The sequence below is a fragment of the Melanostigma gelatinosum genome, assembly GCF_949748355.1.
Source record: "Melanostigma gelatinosum genome assembly, chromosome: 17".
NCBI classification, from domain to species: domain Eukaryota; kingdom Metazoa; phylum Chordata; class Actinopteri; order Perciformes; family Zoarcidae; genus Melanostigma; species Melanostigma gelatinosum.
In genome coordinates, this window is record NC_136650.1 from 19,331,672 (window position 1) to 19,354,951 (window position 23,280).

Consider the following 23,280-nt stretch of genomic DNA (forward strand, 5'->3'; position numbering starts at 1 on the left):
GCAGTTGGACTTTTACAGCAGCTCCAGGTCCATTTACACATTGGACATTATTCGTGGTCCACTACTGCCATCTGTTGTCTGAGCTTTGTTCCAATTTTATGAATTAGCCGATTGCTTGAAGTTACAGTAAGTGTGAAAAATCTAACGTTAAATATTACTTTTTACTTTTAGCAGCTATGTCGATATAGACACATCCCATCCAAATAAATTAACAAAAAGGGAAGAATTTTAAAAGAAAATAATTAAATCATGACTCAATATAAACAATGAAATTGAATAATATTCAATTAACTAACTAAACAATAGTGCAAAGATTTGTTTTTTAACCAACAACAAACAAACAGTTTAACTGTTATAGGCGTGTGAAGGTAATCATGAACTCTGCTCTCGATTGCTTTCCCCTGGAGTTCACTGTGAGTCGATAGCAGAGTTGACGCTGATGCAACACACTGACAGGTCCGTACTCACCCACGTCTCATTGTAAGAAGCCGGGTTTTTAAGGTGAGTCAGCAGGTTGTACAGTATTGCTTTATAATAAACTGATATTGCTTTCAGATGTAAAACAAATGTAGTTCCCATAACGGTTGTAGTTTTAACCGAAAGCTCGGTAACGTTAGCTGCGCATGGTTTTGTTGCTAACTAGCCGACCAAGTCAATGTAATGTCTACGTTATCTTTCTCCGTGGCTAACTTACCCGGATGGATAATTCTGCATATGGGAACAGCTGTTAATTTTTTCACATAATGTCAACATTTTTTAATGAATTCTCACAATGTCATCTCTTTGGCTAAAAGCAACATGAAGCTGATTTAACAGAGTTTAAACTCGGAGATGCTCTCAGCTGCTGCCATTGATTCATATACTGTGCTTAATCTCCCATCTTCCTCAGAAGACTGCACCATGACAGACCAGCTGAGTCTGGATGAGAAGTTTCACCTCATAACTAGGAACCTCCAGGTGAGGCATACACAAACTAAAAAATACACTGAACACCCCCCTTCCCTCCCAGTAGCCTGCTGTCTTTAATCTCTTTAATGTGTGTGTTGCAGGAGGTCCTCGGAGAGGAGAAGCTGAAGCAGGTTCTTCAGGAGAGGGAGCTGAAGGTGTACTGGGGCACAGCGACCACCGGAAAACCCCACGTCGCTTACTTTGTCCCCATGTGCAAGATCGCAGACTTCCTCAAGGCCGGCTGTGAGGTGGGGTGGATCTCATTCAGCGTCTTGTCTGTTAAAGACTCAGATGGAATCTGCACTTCCTTCTGCTTACACATGTTTCTTCTTCTTTCCCCTCAGGTCACGATTCTCTTCGCAGACCTGCATGCCTTCCTAGACAACATGAAGGCCCCCTGGGAGCTGCTGGAGCTCAGGGTGAAGTACTACGAGCAGGTCATCAAGGCCATGCTGGAGAGCATCGGTGTGCCGCTGGATAAGCTCAAGTTCGTCAAAGGAACTGACTTCCAGCTCAGCAGGTCAGTTGTGCTGCTGACGGTCCTGGAGACGTTCTTAATGTGTTTCAAGGATGGAGGGTTTTATTTGTTGTCATTACGCAACACAGGGTTTCACAACAACATGCGGTTGTTGCCCATTAGCTACACTGCGCTGCGTCTACATACGCCGCCGTTATTTAGCTTTAAAACTTTGTACCCACGGCCATAAGCTCATATTTTACGTGTGTTTTTTGTTCACGTTTGTCAGAGAGTACACTCTGGATGTGTACCGTCTGTCCTCCATGGTGACGGAGCATGACGCTAAGAAGGCCGGAGCTGAGGTGGTCAAACAGGTGGAGCATCCCATGCTGAGCGGTCTACTCTACCCGGGTCTGCAGGTAACAACACTGTTCTAGATGCAGCAGTAGCTGCTGCTAAGGAGTGATATAACAATACACTGCTTCTCTTTGTATACCACCAAGTGATCAAATAACTAGTTATTACAGGAACCACAGCTCAATATCCACATATTGTGATATAAATATTCCAAATATCAGCTTGCGGATGCGATCACGAGTGCACTCTGTGTTGTTTTTCATCAACATGTTCCATGCTGTTGTGATTGATTGGATCAGTAAATGTGATTTGTCTTCGCTCTCAGGCTCTGGATGAGGAGTACTTGAAGGTGGACGCCCAGTTTGGAGGAGTTGACCAGAGGAAGATTTTCACTCTGGCAGAGAAGGTACCATCTGCCTCCATCTTTGCACATCATATCAACCCGTCACCCTCTCTCCTGCCTACATGACTGACCTCTAACCTCTTCACATTCAATTTCCACTCTTGTGGAACTTGTTTAGTTTAGCAGTAGCTGTGAGGTTATAGGACGTATTTAAAAAGCTAATTTATTTATTCCAGGTGCTAATAAATCGATGATGAAGATCATTTATAGAAGTGATGAGCTATAAATGACCAGCAGAGTGATCCCATGAAGCAGCTTTCGGAATAACATCTCTTTAAAATGTCTCTTCTGTCTCCAGTACTTGCCTTCTCTTGGCTACGCTAAGCGCTCCCATCTGATGAACCCGATGGTGCCCGGACTGACGGGAGCCAAGATGAGCTCCTCAGAGGAAGTACGTCGCCGTTAAAAAGAATACAGGTGAAGATTTGTATGAACGTTCTCTTCTAAAGCCTGTGATCGTTCCATCATCTCTTCCGGTTCAGGAGTCAAAGATCGATCTGCTGGACTCTGCTGGAGACGTGAAGAAGAAGCTGAAGAAGGCTTTCTGTGAGCCCGGCAACATCCAGAACAACGGAGTCCTCTCCTTCGTCAAATACGTCGTCTTCCCGCTACGCGGAGGTAGGAAACTGTTCTCCGTCTGTTGTCCCCGACTTTTCCTCCACTCGGGTAAAATGAGTTGGTAATCGGGATCATCGTGTTTCAGAGTTCCGCATCAAAAGAGACCCAAAGTTTGGTGGAGACAAAATCTACACCGTGTTTGAAGAGGTGGAGAAGGACTTTGCTGAGGAGGTAAAGTCCGGATTATCTGATGCCAAGTGATGGAGGACACGAAACCACTGCTATCAATACTTTTTTATAATTATAAGCAGCTTATGCTGATGTACTTTCATGTTGCTTTTCTGTGAATAACTTAATCACATGCATGTTAAAACAGGACAAATAACAAAAATATATTTATTGTTGTTAATTGAATGTGCAAACTACCTTCAACCATCATTCACAAGCATGCTCCTCTCAACAGCAGTGAGAAGCAAAGAGTACACACATTTTTACTCTCTAATGAAACACAAATGGGTGTAGGAGAGAGAAACCGATTCCGTATCAGCCCACCTGTAGCATAGACACACTGGTTTATTTGAAGTATGAAAGAATTAAAGTATATCTTTGCTAATATTCTTCTCTGCTCTGATCTAATTGTTGGCGATCTGACTCTGGTAGTCGGTCCATCCGGGAGACCTGAAGGCCTCGGTGGAGGTGGCACTAAACCAACTGCTGGAGCCAATCAGAAAGAAGTTTGAGTCGCCCGAGCTCCGCAAACTCACCAACACCGCCTACCCCGACCCCTCAAAGACGAGTCAGTATTTTACCCAGCATCCCCTCTGTCTTCCTTCTCACATCCTTTTAATCCAAACGCATGAATTGGGACGACAACAACTTTTGTGTGTGTGATCAGAAGGAGCAGGAAAGGGTGCCAAGGCAGCAGGAGGAGGAGGAGAGGATGAGGAGCTGGCCCCCTCCAGAGTGGACATCAGGGTGGGCAAGATCATCAGTGTGGAGAAGGTAGGACGTCACTGGATGGCCGATCAACTGATCAATACGGCATTTGTGGAGAGGATCCATCTTACAGCCCTCTTTCTCCGTGGTCTCACGGGTTTCTTTGTTTTCCACACATGCAGCATCCAGACGCTGACTCGCTGTACCTGGAGAAGATTGACGTGGGAGAGCCGGAGCCGAGAACGGTGGTCAGCGGTCTGGTGGCGTATGTTTCCCAGGAGGACCTGCAGGACCGATTGGTGCTGGTGTTGTGCAACCTGAAACCCCAGAAGATGCGAGGGATCGAGTCTCAAGCCATGCTGCTGTGTGCCTCTGTGTGAGTGTTGTTTCTGTTGTTACACAAACACACGCTTGGCTTCTTTGGTTTTATGTTGTTTATAATTCTTCCCCTCTGATTGGTTGGTTTCCAGTGAAGGGGAGCCCAGGAGGGTGGAGCCTCTGGACCCCCCAGAGGGGTCGTCGCCAGGAGAACGGGTGTTTGTCGAGGGATATGAGACGGCCAAACCAGACGACAGACTCAACCCAAAGAAGAAGGTGTGGGAGAAAGTGCAGGTATGTTTCAGTCAGATTGTACTGGCACTGTAATAATCAGGGTTCAGGTGCATCCTGGGAAATAGTTGACCAATTTTCCAGTCACGATAAACACATGGGAACGTTACATTATCCTGTAACTGCTAACTGTGGTGGTTTTATTATTAAATTATTCTATGATCTATTTGTAATTTCCAAGCAAGTAAGTTATGATTTCTTCGAGAAGTTGTAGCCAGAGCACATCTTTTAAATCAGACTTCCAAAGAGTGGAACATATTAGTTTGTGTCACAGCAGCGAGATGATCAGTGAAAATCTCCTGGAAAATGAGTCTGAACCTTATGATTCTTCTCCAAAATCCAGTTTCTTTCAAATGTGGACCAATGTATTGTAGTTATTATATTTCCATAATGGCACATCAGAATAAAGTGTCATCTGCAGAGGATTGACTGTATATAATAATAATTGTGTTATTGTTTCTGTCTCCTCAGGCCGACCTGAAGATATCAGATGCGTGTGTGGCTCAGTGGAAAGACAAGCAGCTGATGACTAAACTCGGACAGATCACATGTAAGACACTCAAAGGAGGCAACATCAGCTAGACGCAGCACATTTCACAACTCAAGCTGCTCCCGCCGGCCACGCCGCAACAACAATACTTTTATCAGCTTAACAGTCACACTTCTCCTGGAGGATTGTGGGACATCGACCTCAAAAGTCTCGGATGCTTCGGACGGGATGTGAAAAATTCTGTTACCTTCTTTTGACTATATTAGAACATGAAAGTGTACAACGCTATGATTCATCACGGTTTCTTTTTTTTTTTTTTACCTGGTTTTGTATGTTGTTCACACACTTAAATATACAAATTCAAGAGTTTCTGCTGACGAGACATTCTGTTACTCAAGATATTGACGGGTTGGGGTTACTTAATCAAATGCCGGTACTTATAATGAATCTCAGGTGTTTAAAAAGGGACTTTTCTGGGTTGGAATTGCCTTCTTTGTAAACATCAGATCCACAAAAACCGGATGAATATAAAATGTTTTATGGGTTTCAGACATGAGATGCATATTTAGAAAATCAATATACTATAAGACATAGGATGGTTGCGTTGGGGGAAGTGTACATAAATCAATTGACTGCCATATAATCAAATGGTGCATCAGCTCTATTATGGAATAAACGCTGGCTGAAAGCGGTGGTGTGCAGAGATTGAATGGGTTTGTGTCGGATGAGAGACTTATGTTGAAGTCTGTCTGCACCACATCTAGAAACAAAGCAGGGAAACACATTTTTAATACACTTAGATTTTTTTATTTATAGAAGTAATAACTGTACATAATTCTTTATAATCATCGAGACAGACGTACATTTTTTGACCCGTTACGAAGAGTCGGTATAATTCACTCACCAATGATTTTGCTGGGGGAAAGCATTTTTGTGCAAAGAGCGATGAGCTGGATTTGCCACCGAAAAGGTTTGGGCTTAAAAGTTTAAGACGCGGAACATTTAATAAAAAAACGCTGACCTCATAATTAAGTCTACTCCAGTGTATCAATCATCCAAGGCCAATTGCATCCATTGCCCTATAAGAGTGGTTTGTCAGATGAAATAGATTCTTAAATATTTCATATTTGGTAGGAAAAGGTGACTGACAGTGCTACAAGTGGAAACAACCACACATAAATGAATAGGATGCGTGTGTTGCTGTTGTGCTAAAAGATTTCTCAGTCACGAAACCCAGGAAGGGATTGTGCAGATTGTGTGAAAGCATTTAGCAGTCGCTGTAATCGGATGCTTTTCTGCGTTAGGTCTCAATGGTTTATCCTCCTCTCATTCTTGTGAGTGCAGCATCCATTTTACTGACATACTACTCCAGATATATCTATCCACACAGTGAAAAGCAGGACTGAAACTTGAGTGTAGCTTTGTGTTTTTACTTCGATCTTTAAAATGTTGTCACGTAGCGGATGCCATTTTTCTGACAACTTCTTAATTGTGTATTATATTACAAAAGGGGAAAAAAACTAACAGACAGTAGAACTCTGTACAGAAATGCTTTATCAAGACAAATCCTTTCCTCTGAGCTGCAGTGACCACTACCTATTTCAGCCTCTGGGAGGCGATCTATGAAGCCACATATTTACAGTTCAGCCAATGTACACCATTTCATCCTGAGGGGCCTTAATGAGAGATAAACTATACCTTAGAAAAATACTCCAGAATAAAGCTATCATAAGAAATTGGGAGCGACACTTTTTCTTTTTTGCATAAATATGTAGGAAGGCCATTACAGGCTAAGGCTTTTGGAGAAGACTTAACACACACGACACTCTTGATAGTTGAGTTAAACGTCTCTCAGTAATGTCAGGCCTTGTTGAGAGTTGTCCTTTTACTTGTAGTCTTTGCTTGATCCTCTGGATGGTCTGACGCTCTTTCAAAACAGTGTTTCAATTGTGTCCGCCGTCACTCTCGTAGCTGAAGGGGGAAGACAAGAGGAGGTTAGACATGATGGCATCGACATAATACAGTTAAAGGAACACACTTGATGAGTATTCGGCCCTAATCTAATTCAGTCACAGAGACACGATCACGAGCTTCAGGGTTATGTCTGATTGAAGTGCACGCTTGCACATTTGACTGCAGAGACCTGAAGGCAAGCTAGCAGCATTGTGTTTTTGTGTGGAAGGTGACTTCTTGTTTGTATGGAGAGAAAATATGCTGTTTAACACTATGTGAAACTGCTCAGCTGTTCAAGATCATGAGAGGTAATGAGAGAGGTAATGAGAGAGAGAGAGAGAGTAGCTATTGATTCATGCTAGCACCAAATCAGCCTCAATGACTACACACTCAGCAGAAGGCAGTCTTTTGTGACTTTAGCAGATTACAGAAAACCATGGTTAGGAATAATGAGGCTGCTCTTACTCGTCGTCTCAGGAAGTGTTATTCCACCGGTGTGTTGCACTCCTCCTGTCGCTCCGTTTCCTTCGACGCTGAAGTCCATCTTTGATGAACAAGCAGGAAGATTCTGTGACGGACTGTTGGCTGGTTTCTTTGCTACTGGTGGAGGAACTTTGTCCAACTTCACACCACCATTGGAGAAAGAGGTGCTCTTTGATTGGTCAGACACCTGCAGGAGCTCTGCCGCCAAGCTTTGCTTCAGACTTGCCTGAGCTTCAGGGGAGGAGGCGGCGGTGGTCTCGAAAACGACCTTTTTTGTGCTCCTAGAGAAGATAAAGCTGGCGGTAGAGGCTGGGGATTTCAGGGACAGAGCCACATGTTCACCGACAGAGCTGTAAGTGGAGGATCTCACACCCAGTCGGGATGGAAGACCATCTCTAGAAGACATGGCTGCAGTTTTCATACGTACGGCTTCCTGTAGGCGCATGGAAGGGGTGTGTAGCACCACAGAGGATGTCTTTACTGCCTGAGGGGAAGATTTTAGTGACAGAGACTTGCGGATGGGCTTCTGTGGAACGTTTTGAGATCCTGGGATTAAGACTGAGCAATTCTCCTGAACTGAATCTACCTGGTTTGTTGACTTGTCCTCCGATGGAGCCTTCACCTGATCTTCAGTCATGTTGACTGATCTGAGGCGAACCATCTGAAGCAGGGAGGGGGTGACTAGCGGTATGTTAGCATCCTCTTTAGGAATGGGTCCACTCTTGTGGCGGGAAAGCAGCTCCTTGCTCCTGGCGTCTCGGTTTGGTACACTAGGCTGCCTTCTGAAATTCATCCCGTGGGTGAAGTTCTCTGCTGGTAAAGTTGGTGCTACTGGGACAGCAATGTGAGGTTGGGCACTGACGGGAGGCTCGGACGGAGCGACGCGCTTCAGGGAACTGCAGGGAGGAACTAAAACAGGGACTAATACTGGGTTCTCTACTCTTGTAATGGGTGGAAAAGGGGGTGCCACCACTGGGGGAGATGGGACACTCTCTGAAACAGATGCAAAGTTTGTAACGGGTCTGCACAAAGTCTCTCCAGCTGTGTTGGCTTTTGAAACTTGCACAACAACCTCTGGTTTGGTGTCAGTTACTGTTTGAGATGTCCCAGCTTCAGTCGAATCCTCAGTTGACTCTCCCACTTCATCTGTGGGTCTTTTTGAGACATCCAGCTCTGTGATGCAACTGTCCATGACATTTGGCACACTGTCTGTCAGTAAGGGTGGAGGAGGTGGAGGAAAGTCCACCTCATCTCCTCCGTCAAAGACTGAGTCCCCTTCCATAGGAGGCGGAGGAGGTGGCCAGCAAGACTCGACAGCAGGGATCTCCTCCAGTACCCTCTGCAATTCATCTGGTGGCGTGGACACTGACGAAGGAGGTGTCCTTCTTGACGGAGGAGGTGTAGGGTGGTATGCTGGGGGAGGGGTAGGTGGTGGTGAGGCCTTGCTAATTTTGGGGACCTCTACAGAAAGCGTCTGCATGGATGTGACCTCACTTCTGTCCATCACATCATCACTCTTATCAACTAAAATTGTGACCCCATGCTGTGGGGAGGTTGTGTGGTCCTCAACATGTAAACAAACATCTGTTGGGGCACTGCTACTCATTTTCTTTTGCCGTCTGTCCAGTGAGTGTTCTGTTGACACCTCTCTGTTCAGTACGGTCATGGGTTTCTTCATGACAGGAGGAGGATCTTTCTTTGGACTCTTAGGGTCCTTCACTGCAGGGCTACTACTCTGCTCTTGTTTCTGAACGTCTATATTTGCTTCCATCCTTTCTTCTTCTGTACTCAGACTTTCCTTAGTCTGCATCTCATTGTGAACTCCTTCAGGACCTGTTTCTATCAAAGTATCAGGGTTTGCTTTGCTCTCTGACAATTGTAAGACAGATTTGTCTACACTTGATTGTTTTTCCTCTAAAACGTGCATCTCCATGATGGCTTCGGTCTGGGTACCCGTCTGTTTAAATGTGCTGTCTTGTGTCTGTGCTGGTGGCTGGGTTACTTTGCTTACATTAGGGCAAGGACCACACAGGAGCTGAAAGGTGCATCTGTTGTGAATCCATGTCTCCGGTGGAGGAGGACATGGTGCTTTGACTTTGGGAGGTGGTGGGATGTTCAACAGCTCTCCGATTTCAACTCCCAAAGTCGAATAATCGTGATCCGGAGTGAAGTCTTGTGCAGCAACAGTGGGTGGAGATCCCTGTGGGGGCAGACTGGGGCTACATGTGGAAACATCTGGATGGACAGGCTCAGACGTACCAGACGACAGAGAGGTAAGCGAGGAGGAGGGAGAAGCTGCTGACGACGAGGCCCGAGACACTGATCTCTCTGGTTTGACAGGTTTCTTCTTCTGTTTGTCGGGGGAGGTTGGGGAGATCCCTTTTGGGGAGAGTGTCGGAGTGCCACTCTGACTCGAGTAGCCACTGGAAGGGGACATGGTCCGTTCAAATTTCTCCTCTTCCGAGGACGTTTTCTGTGGGGAATAGCTACTGGATTCTGGCTGAGGCTTTGTTGCTACTCCTGCCTCAGTGAAAGAGGCTTGTGTGGTGCTCAAGGGACTGGAGGAAACATCTGGACAGCTGGACCCAGTGGAGTTTGACACAAGGGTTGAGATCTTACTGGTGTCTGCAATAACTGATTTCATCTCATCCTTTGCTACAATACTTTCTGTGGCATTTGCCCCATCTCCAGACACAGAGTCATTGAGATCTACCAGAACCTTGGGGTTGCTCCTGATCTTATTACTATGCAGAGAGTTTGTTCTCCGTGGAGGAGCCGGGGGTTGCTTGGTCTTCATAACCGACAGACGAGAGAAATTCAGTTTGGTCTTTTCATCGTCCCCAGCAGCCATTGACCCTGAAACAGACTTAGATCCTTGACCTGTTACAACATTTTCCCTTTTAGTGCTGAAGCTGCTAATAATGCTAACTGAGCTATGGAGACTGACGAGATCTTGGTCCCTGCTAGACTTCTCTGTCTGGCTTTCCTGCCCATTCAGACTCACTCTCCGTGAGTTACCGCTTCTCGTGCTACCCTTGGAGGATACTGAGGAGTAGTTTGACATAATGGTCTTTGAAGACTGTGACTCGCTCCAGTTCGACCCCAAGGCCGACGAGGGCATCAGTGTGGAGTCGTCGTGGGAATTGTCAGTTTGGGAGCCATCACTGTCTGATCTTCTGGACAACAAAGGACTGACTGATAAGTCCCCGGATGCAAGGCTGCTTCTGCTGACAGTGCGGACATTACCGCCTTGGTTCACACTGCTGCCACGCGTCCGGCTGCTGCTGCGGTCGATCTTGATGACTTCAATCGAGACTGGCAAGACCGCATTAGGGATGATCGTAGACATGTAGGTGGCCTGAGGAGACATGGACATCACGGGACCCTAGAACCAAACAGAGAAATGTGAATTTCACAGCTGAATTTCACAAATGGTCAACAAAGAATCTGGTAAAATACAGGAGATTGAATCTTAAAGCCATATCCAAACTGATTTAATTCTTACCTGGGGTTCCTGGAGGAATCTATACATCGATGAAGGACATAAGGAGGAGGAATTGGTCATGCCAGGTACTGCAAGGGACTTGGGTCTCATGGCTGAGGTGGGGCAGAGGTAGGAGCCAAAGCCCTGGTGGTTGAAGGGCTGCTCGTCTTGGTACATTTCCTGGAGGTGCTGCCTCATCAGCTGTTCCTCTCTGGATGCCTGTTTAGGAGTGGAGAGAAGACCATTATTAAGTGATAAAAACCTGTAATGTATGTTATATAGCTATTGTGAAGAACCCTTTACCTCCAGCTCTGAAAGGTGCACCCTCGCTCCCTCCTTATTCGCTACTGGAGTCCCTCCATCAACTGTTGGAATGATAACTACACCTGATTGGCTGTTACTGAGCTTTCCGTCGTTTGTATTGGTAGAAACAAGCTGCTGGAAGGTTGAGCTTCTGTGCAATGCTGCGAAGAGGTCAGATCACTGTCAGTAACAAGTTTACCACCAAGGAAACATTATGACTACTGGTTTAGTATGCTGGTGTAGACATACCAAGCTCCTTCTGGACCTGGTTGGGAATACCCATGATGGTGGTCCTCCGGCTCCTCTTCCTGCTCTTATCTAGTCTTTTAACTGGATTCAGAGGCTTGAATGTTGAACCTGAGCAACAGAGAAAAATCACTGTTGACTGAATGAGGAAGGTTATTTTTTCAATGAAAAATCTGTATTTGCCACAGGAGAAGAAATTGGTGAAATAATGCACGATAAAGCATTGAAACTCAGTAGTATAATATAACATAGTATATTGGCGAAATGGCTTCTCCAGAGGATTTTAGAAAGGATGTTTGACGTATGGAACAGAATACCAATCACACTTTCTACGCACACACACACACACACACACACACACACACACACACACACACACACACACACACAGAATGACATACTCTGCCTTCCAGCTATGAAATGCAAAGGCAGCCCGAGTGCTGTGAACTTCGCTTAGAACTTTTGAGAAACTGAAAATAAGCCTCAGTTGTGTGCCCATGTGTTGCTTTTCCTTTGATTTCACACCATCAACTGCAGAGGCACCAAGCAGCTGAGAATGAGACGTGCATGCTAAATAAGTACACGCTCATGATTTGCCATAAAGCAGCAAACCCAGGAACAAAGCGCAACCTGCTTACCGCACACACACACTGTGTTTAGCTCTTGTTTTACTGAGATAAACAAGACGTGGATGCTGCCTTTCACAGTCTCTCTAAACACAAACACACAGCTATGGTTTACCTTGGCGGGTGAGCGCAGGCCTGGTCGACACAGCAGAGGTCACTGTGGTATCAGAACCCCCGGCGGTGGATCTGGACACCGGATAGCCACCTCCGTCTTTGGAGCTGATATCCTGCTCCGGTCGCAGAGTGTCTGTAGACTGCACACACACACACTTTTAGTTTGGTGGCATTTTTTGTGTGTAGGACATGAATGACACACTTTTGGGACACTTACAGCAACGCTCTCATCGTCAGGTAAGTTCACTCCGTTCGTGTGTTCTGTGTGAACAAAATAGACGAGGATGAGACACAGAATCTCAATACGCTCAAACTCTAACCATAGTCTATGCAATCATTGTGGGTAAACTTTATTTAGATGAGTTTTTATTTATTGTACATTAGTATAAAACACAAATAAATGCCAGTAAGTATGAATTTATATGTTTTCATGTTCATAGCGCTGCGTCTGACCTTCCTGCTGTAGTATCTTGAGCCCTTCCTGGGCCTCAGTGTGCAGGTCCTCCAGGTACTGCGGCCTGCTGCCCTCAATGAAAACATTCTCCTGGTAGTGCTGGGAGGTCCTGTAGTGGACAGTCAACCTCTTCTGGTCTTCATTCCTTTTCGGGCCAGCTGTTGGGATGGTGGAGAAAGAAAGGGTTTAGGTTAAACGGAGAAGAAGACAAACGTAATTGGCTCTTAGGATGATCAACAATTTGCGCTTTGAGTTAAATTATATTGATTTCACTGGTAATAGGCTGGAATGTCATTCAACAGCAGCTCTATTACACTTCTTTCTAATTATTCTGTATCTGTCATTTTGCTGAATGTTTTGCTCTTTGAACCAAAAATGACACACTCTACTCTGAAGCACACGCGCTCTTTCTACAAGCCTTTTAAACCATCTTTCCAGCGGCACTTCCTCGTCCTCTTAAGAGACAAACATCAACACGCATACACGCACACTCAGCACGTGTCCATTTGCTAAGACATTTATCAGCTTTACGGTGAATCCTCTGCACCTCCACCTGCCGCGAGCCTGCGTTTATCTGTGCACCTTCGACGCATCGCACTCTTCAAATCTCCTCAGCCGAGCAGTTTGGTGGGCAGACGTCCCCCATTGACCAGGCTCTCAGCAGTAACCTGGCTAATCTCCTGCAGTATCTCTCTTCAAGCCAATGGAGGAGTAGATTATCCGGATTGTCCGCATTGTAAAGATGCCACCGGACCCCCTCAGGTGGGCTGTTCTCAATGTCAAAGGAAATTAAGATTTGAAAATAAAAATAAAGATGTAGTTGGACAGCAGTCAATACAGCCAAAGTTAGCAGGGAGCAAAGACCCAGCCATCTGAAGTTCAGTGATACTAAACTTCAGTGTTCAAGAGACGGAGATTGCCTGGAGTGTGTGCACGCAAACAGAGATGGAAGCCCTCTGGTCTTAAATGTTGTTGCACTATTGGCTAACAAATTCATCTTTGATGTGACCAAAGACAGTTGGACTTTTGTGGTTTGTGGTTTGCCTGTGAGGCGCTATTTCATTCTAGAGGACATCGCTTCAAGTAGGCAAGGGAAGCTAAATGAGGTTAAATTAAAGAAAGGTCTAAAAGAATGATGGAATTTGTTTGTTATTGTTCTTATTTTTGGTATGCGTGTTTGTTTGCTTTTAGCTGTGCGGGCTGTGTGAGTTATATAAGTTGTATATTGTCTGTTGTTAGCTCATCAAAGGTCAACCCGAGGTGTCTGCTTTCACTCCTTTGTCACTCTCAACAACACTGTGGCTCTCAGTGTTTGTGTGTACCTCTGTCCTCGGGCGTTCACACAGGCGAGGCAGCCCAGACACAATGCCCTCCCCTGTGTGTGTGTGTGTGTGTGTGTCTGTGGGGAATCTCAGGTCATTGTGGACCTTCTGACGCAATCCAAGAAACGGAGATCAAGTTCATCACCAAACGGTCGCCAAAAAAAGTCAGTTAAGCCCCTTATCTCATCGGAGAGAACCCCCCCAGACTGCCTTCAACTCTAATTATTGCATGCCAGTGTTTCTGTGTTTGTGTGTGTGAGACAGAGAGACAATGAGCAGTGCACAAAATCAGCAACTTTCATCACTAAAACAAAAATGCTACCAAACCACCACCTCATAACCTCAACCATGCAACACAAACTTTTCAGGTTGTATCAAGAATTGGAAAAAAAGGTCCGCTGAACCCCAGAAACCTCAATCAAAGCAAAGTTAAAGAGTATTACTGTCGTGTAAACTAGCGCAGCCTAAAGTCAAAGCTCCATCCTGCCAAATTCCTCCACGTGAGTCAGCACTCACCCTTCTTCTTGAAGACCGACAGCAGAGTGTGGATGCTCTTCCTCAAGTAAACCACCATGTCTACACGAGTGCCATAGCAGATACAGAAATCAAAACATTGCGGCAAAGCAAAGTCCAACAAGTCCTCTTTCTGTCTGGTGAGAAAACAAAAAAAAGGATCCAGATGCTCTGAACTCTGAGGATTAACGCCGGGATAGGGGTGAAGCGCTGAAATTAAAAAATGAGTAAATTCTTGAGAGTGAGCGTAGATGGGCGGAGCGAGAAGCCCTCTCCTCCTTCTGCAGAGTGTCTGAGTGACTTGGGAAGGACAAGTACACAATAAGATCTGCTTCTAGCCAAGCAGCCTGTCCGCCTTATCCCTGAGTCTGATACTCTCCTCCCTTCCCCCTGCTCTCTCTCTCTCTCTCTCTCTCTCTCTCTCTCTCTCTCTCTAAATGAAGAACCCCCCCACCACCACCACCACCAGCACAACGGCTGTCAAAGTTTGGCTTTCAGGAGGCATCCACCCCCACTTCCCTCAATACAGACAGACACGTGTGATCGTGAATGCAGAGAGTCTGGATAATAAAACTATATCAGAAAAAAGGGACAATTTGACCTTTCAGACTTATCTTGAGTCCCCCTGAGGGATTCTGACCCACAGGTTGGAAACCACTCTTTTAAGGGTTTACATGAAGTTTGAACAATGGAAATTACACAGTATATACGTATATTGATAGGAAACTACCTTGATAATTGCTGTAAAATGTAATAATCTCGTGTTTCCCAAACTTTTTTGACCCAATTCACAGCAGGCCTCATCTATAAATCGAGAGCGAATTTGTGTGTAAATATAGTTCCTCACCATTTTTACTTCCATCATCTTATATTATCTTAAATAGGTAAATAGGCCATTTCCAAGAGGTAAACACTTACCACAACTTTGTTTCATGTGTTGACGTTATAAATACGCTATAAATGAGACCAAATAAATGCATTTAAGCGGAGTTCACAGGCTGTTTTTTCCTCTGTCATCAGTAAAACAAACAGAACGTACGCCAGCCATATTATTTAAGAATTCATTTCATAAGAAGGCTACAACTATTAGAACAATACGAACATCTAAGCTCTCTCATGTGGCTGAAAGGCGCACTGCTGATGGAGGACTATGGAAGAAATTCTGCAAATTAATTTAGCGACCCACCGGTGGGTCCCGAACCTTTGTAAGAGAAATTACATTCTCCAGCTTCTGTCATAATAATGTGTTATTATAGGCAAGTGTGCAGCACTGGAGGCTTTCCTCCTCGTGTTTACTATTATGCAGTTCAAATTATGACTATAATTAAAGCTAAAACGACATCGTAATCACTGATATATTTCAGGGTTATGTACTTCTATTTGTCATCGTCCTTTCCCTAATGAAAGTCTTCAGCACCGTGCATACGTCTGACACTCTGTCTCATTATCTGAGGGTCACAGGACTCTACATTTGACAGTAGAGGTTGTGTCCTCACAGTAAAAAGCTAAACAACTATTTCAATGCACTTTCTTCACTGCATCACTTTCTCCAGTGCCCCCGTCTCCGCCAATCTCTCCTCCTCCACATCTCTCTCTCTCTCTTGCTGTCTGCCCCCCTTGCCTCGTAGCCACAGAGGTCTAGTTTGAGTTAAAAATAGCTGACACATCATCGCTGCTCTCACGGCGTTGTGTGCGCGCCTACTGATGTTTCCTGACAAACTGCAGAGGGTATGAAATACAACACGGCTGTGGAAAAGAAAAAGCACAACTAAAACGGCTGATTCTGTGCCAAATATACAACCGGTGCCGAGTTCCACAGGTCATCTCCCCTCTGGAGCAGCAGCAATTGATCCACTGGCCCTCTGAATGGATGTTTGTTCACAATAAAGTGGCACAGCAGGGGGCGACAGCTGGCCCGGACCAGCTGGAGGGACACGCTGGAGGGTGCTAACTCAATCACCTTCATCTAAACACCCGCCGGCCCTCCTGGCCCTGGAAAAACAGGTGGGGAAGCACAGAGTGAAGAAATCTCCACCCCGGTGTCCCGGGTCAGACTGCCCAGACTGGGGTGCTGGCGGTGGCTCAGCCTCTGGGTTGAGTCGGGGCTCGAATAAGCCGAGGCCTTCGGGAGAGCAGCTTTAGTCATGGGAGTCATGCCAGAGGATTAACTCTGCCAGTGGCTTAACCTGTCCGTCTCTTCACCGTACACACTGGCATTTTATTTTCTATAAGCATTTCTCATCGCAGTCTTTTTGCTGAAAAATGTCTCTTTCATTTGACTTTTTCACTCCTTTTTTTTTACTTCACACCAAAGCTTGTCATGTGGTCCGGATAATATCACTCTGCCGACTTAGTGATACTTGTAAGAAATTTGAGTAAAAAACTGTAGTTAGTAGATATAATAAAAGTGTTTAATAATTCATAATTAATAATTCATAGTTAGTCATAATCATAAGGGTTTTGAGAATGCATAATTAAGATAAACATAAGCATGAAACTTCTGCCAAGTGCAGAAGTATAACTTTTATTTTGAAGGATTATTATAGAAGGGTTTAAAACGTAACTGACAGTCATTGAATGTGATGATGAACTCAGAGCCAGACAGTAGAATACACTCCTGGAGGATAGCCAATAGGAATCGGGATAAACGGAGGAGGAGGTGTTTCGAACAGATGTGGGAGGTTTAATTTAAGCCTTTTTCCTCTCTCGTGTCATGGCTCTCGGAGGACGGACGTGTTTTTCACCTGAGAAGCTGAGTTGAGGTTTTTTGCAAATGGGGTTTTATTGTTTTAATATTTCATAGGAGTATGTACTCCAATGTGTAACTGTAATCGTGCTTACATCAGTGGAATTAAATTCCTTATAATTGTAAACCAGTTTTGGTAGCGTTATTGATGCAGCGTGTCGACGGCACAAAGCCGGCCACATGGCTGGCTCCGGCCTCCCCTTTGTTATGAGGTAAAAATACTACCGTAACAAATTTGGCACCCCAGATGGGACGGTCTTGCCGGCCTCGCTGTGTGTGCTGACGGCGGCGGTAGTCAAGCAGACAATCCTGGGCCCACAATATCGGTCGGCAGAGCCGTTTCATGAAATCTGTGAGTTAGCTATTAGGATCTTAGGGGAATCTCTGCTTGGCTAAGCGCTGCTAACGGCTAACGCTACGTTGCCGGTGGGTACGTTCCAACGAGGGAGGCCATGTCCACTGAGGTAAGTACGATTTACTGTCTGAAGTATGATGAACTTAAGGGATTAGTCAAGAGTATAAGGATCCTAAGAATTAATTAAAGACGGACAGCGCTGTGTATGTAAGTAAATCACCACATTGGAATCAAGCAAGCTGTGGTACGGGCGATACTGCTTTGCTCATGCTGGGAGCCTCCTTCGGCCCAACATAAGTATTGTTAGGCCTGCAGATAGCTAGTTTAAAGCAGTTATGTAGCGAGGCGAACTGAGATGTTGTGGGCTTTGAGGGGCTTAGGTGTGCAAACCTTTGTGGGCTTAGTCCACAAATGTCGGGTCACGTCGCATAAGTTGCTTAGTGAGCTAGGCTAGCGGGAGTTAGCTTCTGAGGCCGCAGGCACCGGGAAAGACACTCTTGCTAGCTTTGGCTGTGAATATAATTAGTGGATCGTGTGGTTGATTCAGAGACGTAGAATAAGGGCTTTGGTGAAACTAGACAGACTGGGTGAGTGGTTTGTGGCGTTGGAAGTGAATAACTCGCGTTTCATATACGTAACAGTGAGCTCAGGTCCGGCGGAGCTAAAGCCCGTTAACCGGAGGTTTAAGGGTTAATAATAACAATAATACGTGTGACTAGTCTGTGTTTTAGCAGCGTGGAAATACGTTTAAAATGATGACTAAATAAGTCCAATAATACGTGTGACTAGTCTGTGTTTTAGCAGCGTGGAAATACGTTTAAAATGATTGATATTGCATGACCGCGCTGTGGGGAGCTAACGCTAGCTACGTGTAGCTCCGGCGTTGCGGTACGATGTATGTAAAATAAGTGCTTATAAAATAAAATAACGGCTGGATTGAGAGAGGAGACAGAAGGCGTATGAGTGGAATTAAAGTGTGGGATTTTGGTGATACTTGTGTGTGCGTACGCTTTATCAGAAGCTCCGTTTTTTCGTTAGCATTGCGGATAGCATATCTGTAAAAAAGCCGGTTTCATGACAACTTCCGGTTTGGCGCAGAACAACTTCCGGTCCGGCGCAGACGGCAAGGCAAGTTTATTTGTATAGCACAGCTCAAAGTGCTGCACATAAAACCATTAAAAGCATCTAAACATAAGGCAAAAGAAAAGAAAAGGAGATTTAAAAACAATTAAACAGAAGAAGGAGTAACTGCTAGTTAATGATAATAATAATATTAAACCTAGTGTTTTGAATCTGTCATTACATTAGTACTAAAAGAGACTGACATCTGGTGACTTAGAGAGACAATCACAGCATAGTTTTATGCCACCCAGTGGCTTCCTAGATAAATTACACAAAACAGTCTTAGAAATTCATTGTCTATGACCTTTGTGCTTACATCCTGACTTTAGTTTTAATTAAGCAGTATAACTTTAGTTGTTGACTTTGGTTTTAATTCAGCATTTTAACAAAGATTAATGGTTTCAGTTGTTCTTCAATTCTTGAACTTAATTGTGATTCATTCTTGTGCAGACCAGAGTGTAAGTGCAGTTCAACAGTTTGACTTGCCTTGGTATTTCTGATTGAATATCTTGAACACAGTTATTGATTTTAAAGTTGAATTTAATATTTAATTGATTAATTATTCATTGTTTTTTAATTTAATTTTACTTCCAATTTTAAACCTTTCGAATTCTGATTTGGAACTGGATTGTGATTGTGATTCTGATTTAGATGTTGAGTTTGATTTCGGAATTCCAGCTTCAATTTTGGATTCGAGATTCCTTCACATATCCAGTATTGACTAATTTTGGTACATTTACTATTTTACATAGTTCCTAAGAATCAATTTTGACACGGACGGCGCAACATATTTGAGAGATCGTTGACCTCTCTTACACTACAGACGTATGCTAACATTTACTGCTGAACTTTTGGCAGTTCTGTGTTTGTTTCAGTCAAGGTGCGTGGTTGAGCGGATCCCAGTTTTGGAGTCAGCGGCCACACGCCATACAGCACAGAGGGTGAGTTGACTTTGATTCAGGTGATGACAAGCATGCACATTTAATACACACATTTGAATACTCCTAGGCTGCATAATGTTTACATTAAAGAAGCAGAGTAAGGAAGTAGGAGCACTGGTAAGAAGACTAAAATGTGAAGTAACAGAAGTAGAACGCATTAGAAAAGATTTGCAACAGCAGATAGAGGAAAGACGAGCAGAAAGTAAAGAAGACGAGGATATAAAGAGCATGCAGCGGCGACTGCTGAAACTTCAAATAGCAGAGGTCGACAGAGAATTAAATAGAAAAGTTCAGGCCAAGAAACAGATGATAGCAGCAGAAGCCCAGCAGCAACAAAATCTAGCAGTACCAGCCCCCACGGTGGTGTACAATCAGCCCCCACCACGATGCAGAAGTGGTGCATCCAACAGAGGGAGAGGTAACGATAAAGGGGGGCGTGGGGGTCTTGTAAGTAAAGGAGTGTGCTACGTATGTGGGAGAGAAGGTCATTGGGTAAGAGATTGCCCACATAAAAGGAGAGGAAGACAGATCAGTGCAGCACCACAACATGCTCCGTTCCCACCACAACATCAGCAGCACCTACGACCAGGTCCAGCTGGACCTCCTCCCATGAGACATCAACAGATGCCCATGCTGTCACCAGGACCATGGGGAGGTTCAGGGTATAGCCAAGATACATAGATGGTTGCCATGTGATCCCTTACAGCAGAGATATCGAGGTGAAGGGGAGATATGGTAAGGTGTCAAACATTTTTTGCAGATCCACATTTAGAATAGTTTTCAGTAAAGGTGCGACTCACAATTTTTGAGATTTAATAACGTCATGATAAACCACAACTAGACTTGCTAACTCTAGAAATTGAGAAATATACGGGAGCTCGAACTAACATGAGCAGAGTGTTGTTTCCTCAGGTGACAAACGCAGAAGCAGCAGCTGACGAAAGGAAGCAGGCTGATGTGTCACCAGGCAGTCTGGTGTGGATAAAAGTCCACAAACGCAAGTGGAGTGAACCAAGGTGGACCGGTCCATGGGAGGTAGTATTGGCAACCTCACATGACACCACCTCACTCACTGTGCAGCAGCGAAGGTAACGAGTAAGACACTCGCAGAGACAGGATTGAACATCAGACAGGAAAATTTGAAGCCAAAGACACCTCAAAAGAGGGGTTTAGACAGTACTGAAGATGACGTTTTCCCCACAGTTTAAGCGAGGGCGTCCATTAGGAGACTCTAGGGTCAGTGGGTTATGGAAGTCTCTAATTACTTTCTTCCTGATTTCAGTAGCTTCCCTCTTAGTATGTGGAATTAACCACAGACAGGAACCAGATCACATGCATGACTACATCAGGATTCGACATTTAGCCTCAGTAGCTAATCAAACCGATCTTAGACCACGTAGAGAGGCTTCTCTGACGACACTCACCTATGAAAATGTAACTCTCACTCTTATGTTCAAAGAAGGTACAACATCAACGGTCCAGTTCGACTTCTGTGAAGAAGTTTCCAGTCCCAAGTATGAACACGCCTGCGGGTGGATGACCAAAACCGTGTGCATCATAACTGACGAGTGTGGGCCTGCCACACATAAGTATGGGAAGCTGTTATCATATTATGCCTGTGATGTGTACAAAGGGGGTGGGTAGATGTAATCCTTAAGACTTACCTAAATTGACTGACTGAGGACTTTACGTAATACAGGGAAAGGCTACTGATAGTCCTGCCCCACAAGGGCTCATTAGGATTATTGTTAAGCCTGTAAAAAGACCAGGTTCGACATACGACTGACGCAGAGAATGAGGTAAGGGGTGGAAACCGGAATGGCAGATGGGAATTTATGGTGGGTACAATATACGGCTTCAAGCCAGTAGTACAGATTGTATTGTGTGTGTAGGATCTAGACCCCTAGCAACACCAGTTCCTTCAAGATTCAGACTCCTAAGTCCTGAATTAGTTGTATTTTGACTCTGTTTACTGATGACACTTTGCCCCTCCATCACACTTGTCAGGGGCTGCACTGGGATTACCCACCTGTATAATATAATACCCCACCTCTGTTCAAGGTTACAGAGGGTCCATTTGATTGTATAGCCTCAGATACAGCTATGGGGCCCAATGTAGGCAGTATTATTGAAGCAAATTGTATTGTCATTCTATATCCTGCCTGTCACTGATGCAACTTATGGAGAACTCATCTCTCCACGCCCACATGCTAACAGAAGATCCAAAAGAGATGCCGGCGGCCCGAAGGGGGCCTTTGATGACCAAGTGTACATAAGATGTCATAAGACTGCCAAGGGGGGTGTCTAATGACTTTCAAGCCAGAAATCAAATAGCAGCAGATTTAGAATCTGTTTTCTCTCAGAGGGTGATGATTAATAAAAATGTCGATTGGATCAACTACATTTACTATAACCAACAGCGTTTAGTAAACTTCACCAGTGACGCCATATCAGGACTGCATGCACAGCTGGCGAAGACTAGTTTAATGACCTTGCAGAACAGAATGGCATTAGAGATGATTTAGCAGAGAAAAGTGGCGTGTGCCAGATGTTTGGGTCTGCGTGCTGCACTTTCATTCCAAATAACACAGCTCCTGATGGATCGGTGACCAGGGCTCTGGAGGGACTGACAGCACTCAGCCAAGAGCTAGCAGACAACTCTGGTGTCACGAATCCATTCACCGACTGGTTGGGAAGTATGCTTAGCCAGTGAAAACATACATTTTTGGCAATCGTAATTATTCTGTGTGCTGTCATCATAGACCGCCTAGTTGTCTGTGGATGGGGGTTCCCGTGCATCCGTGGACCTCTACAGGGGTTTATTGTTTCACCGATGAGCCAGACACCAGTCCAGGGCAACCAGTTATGTGACGAGGATGAGGGAGAATTGGAGCTTCTGATGGCCACAGTCTAGATGAGGCCACCAGCGGTGCCATAGCGGAACTTCACAAGCGGTTCCTGACCATCCTCTCGGAGATCCTGAAGGACCTGATAAAGGCCCAGATGGACTTCTAACACATCCGGTGAGATATTGGAAATTTGGGAAATAGACTGATTGTTCTGGATGAGTAATTTGAGATTTTATTTTTAATTAATGGGTTATAATGGGATTTTAGGGTGTAAAGATTAAGAAATGTAATTTTGACAGGTGTAAAAGAACAGTCAAGGCTTCTCAGTATGTGTTCTCTAGCCTACAGGCTGTATCCTGATCCTGCCAGCCCCAAGACATGGAAGGCAGTGATTTTCAACGCAGTCGATCTTTTCCTTTGTTACGGATTCTATCTTTCCCTTTTTAAATTTTCCTTTTTGTCTTCCTTTTACGGACTCAATTTTTCCCTTTTTTACGGATTAAATTTTCCTTTTTCGTCTTCCTTCTACGGACTCAATTTTGAAACGAACTGAACAGAAATACTTGAAATGATATCTGTGTGCATGAATTGTTTGCCTCTGTTTAGATAGATAGGAAGCCTCTCCCTGGATTGAGTAGGGGGGAGGTCTCCAGGGACATTTGAAAAACTAACTACATTCGAGTAGCTAACTCACAGTGAACTGTGAGTTAGGGGGGAATTGTAAGAAATTTGAGTAAAAAACTGTAGTTAGTAGATATAATAAAAGTGTTTAATAATTCATAATTAATAATTCATAGTTAGTCATAATCATAAGGGTTTTGAGAATGCATAATTAAGATAAACATAAGCATGAAACTTCTGCCAAGTGCAGAAGTATAACTTTTATTTTGAAGGATTATTATAGAAGGGTTTAAAACGTAACTGACAGTCATTGAATGTGATGATGAACTCAGAGCCAGACAGTAGAATACACTCCTGGAGGATAGCCAATAGGAATCGGGATAAACGGAG

At 44.5% G+C, this 23,280-nt stretch overlaps 2 protein-coding genes across 3 annotated transcripts in view; one reads left to right on the forward strand and one right to left on the reverse strand.

Moving 5' to 3' along the window:
* Positions 1-419: 419 nt before the first annotated feature.
* yars1 (tyrosyl-tRNA synthetase 1) lies at positions 420-5,424 on the forward strand. Its single transcript, XM_079288222.1, has 14 exons — positions 420-501; positions 890-957; positions 1,050-1,196; positions 1,293-1,468; positions 1,695-1,824; positions 2,088-2,168; positions 2,464-2,556; positions 2,648-2,783; positions 2,869-2,954; positions 3,384-3,519; positions 3,619-3,725; positions 3,842-4,035; positions 4,130-4,271; positions 4,740-5,424. Exons 2-14 carry the CDS (start codon positions 901-903, stop codon positions 4,848-4,850), a joined length of 1,596 nt encoding a protein of 531 aa, XP_079144348.1. The 5' UTR covers positions 420-501; positions 890-900; the 3' UTR covers positions 4,851-5,424.
* Positions 5,425-5,591: 167 nt separating this feature from the next.
* nhsl3 (NHS like 3) overlaps positions 5,592-23,280 on the reverse strand; it is a 40,124-nt gene continuing 22,435 nt past the window's right edge. For both annotated transcript variants that reach the window (XM_079288220.1, XM_079288221.1), the window contains 8 exons: positions 12,421-12,579; positions 12,185-12,228; positions 11,969-12,107; positions 11,231-11,338; positions 10,982-11,142; positions 10,700-10,897; positions 7,177-10,579; positions 5,592-6,729 (listed from right to left, as the gene is read on the reverse strand). In XM_079288220.1, coding sequence (XP_079144346.1) covers positions 6,689-6,729; positions 7,177-10,579; positions 10,700-10,897; positions 10,982-11,142; positions 11,231-11,338; positions 11,969-12,107; positions 12,185-12,228; positions 12,421-12,579 — 4,253 coding nt within the window. In that variant the 3' untranslated portion in view covers positions 5,592-6,688. The remainder of the gene's footprint in view (positions 6,730-7,176; positions 10,580-10,699; positions 10,898-10,981; positions 11,143-11,230; positions 11,339-11,968; positions 12,108-12,184; positions 12,229-12,420; positions 12,580-23,280) is intronic.

What these genes read in the sequence shown, in the direction of transcription:
- yars1 (XM_079288222.1), top strand. Translation starts at nt 901, where the DNA reads ATGACAGACCAGCTGAGTCTGGATGAGAAGTTTCACCTCATAACTAGG. An exon ending in TCCTCAAGGCCGGCTGTGAG is followed by an intron (nt 1,197 to 1,292) that starts GTGGGGTGGATC and finishes CTTTCCCCTCAG; the next exon opens with GTCACGATTCTCTTCGCAGA. An exon ending in ACTGACTTCCAGCTCAGCAG is followed by an intron (nt 1,469 to 1,694) that starts GTCAGTTGTGCT and finishes CACGTTTGTCAG; the next exon opens with AGAGTACACTCTGGATGTGT.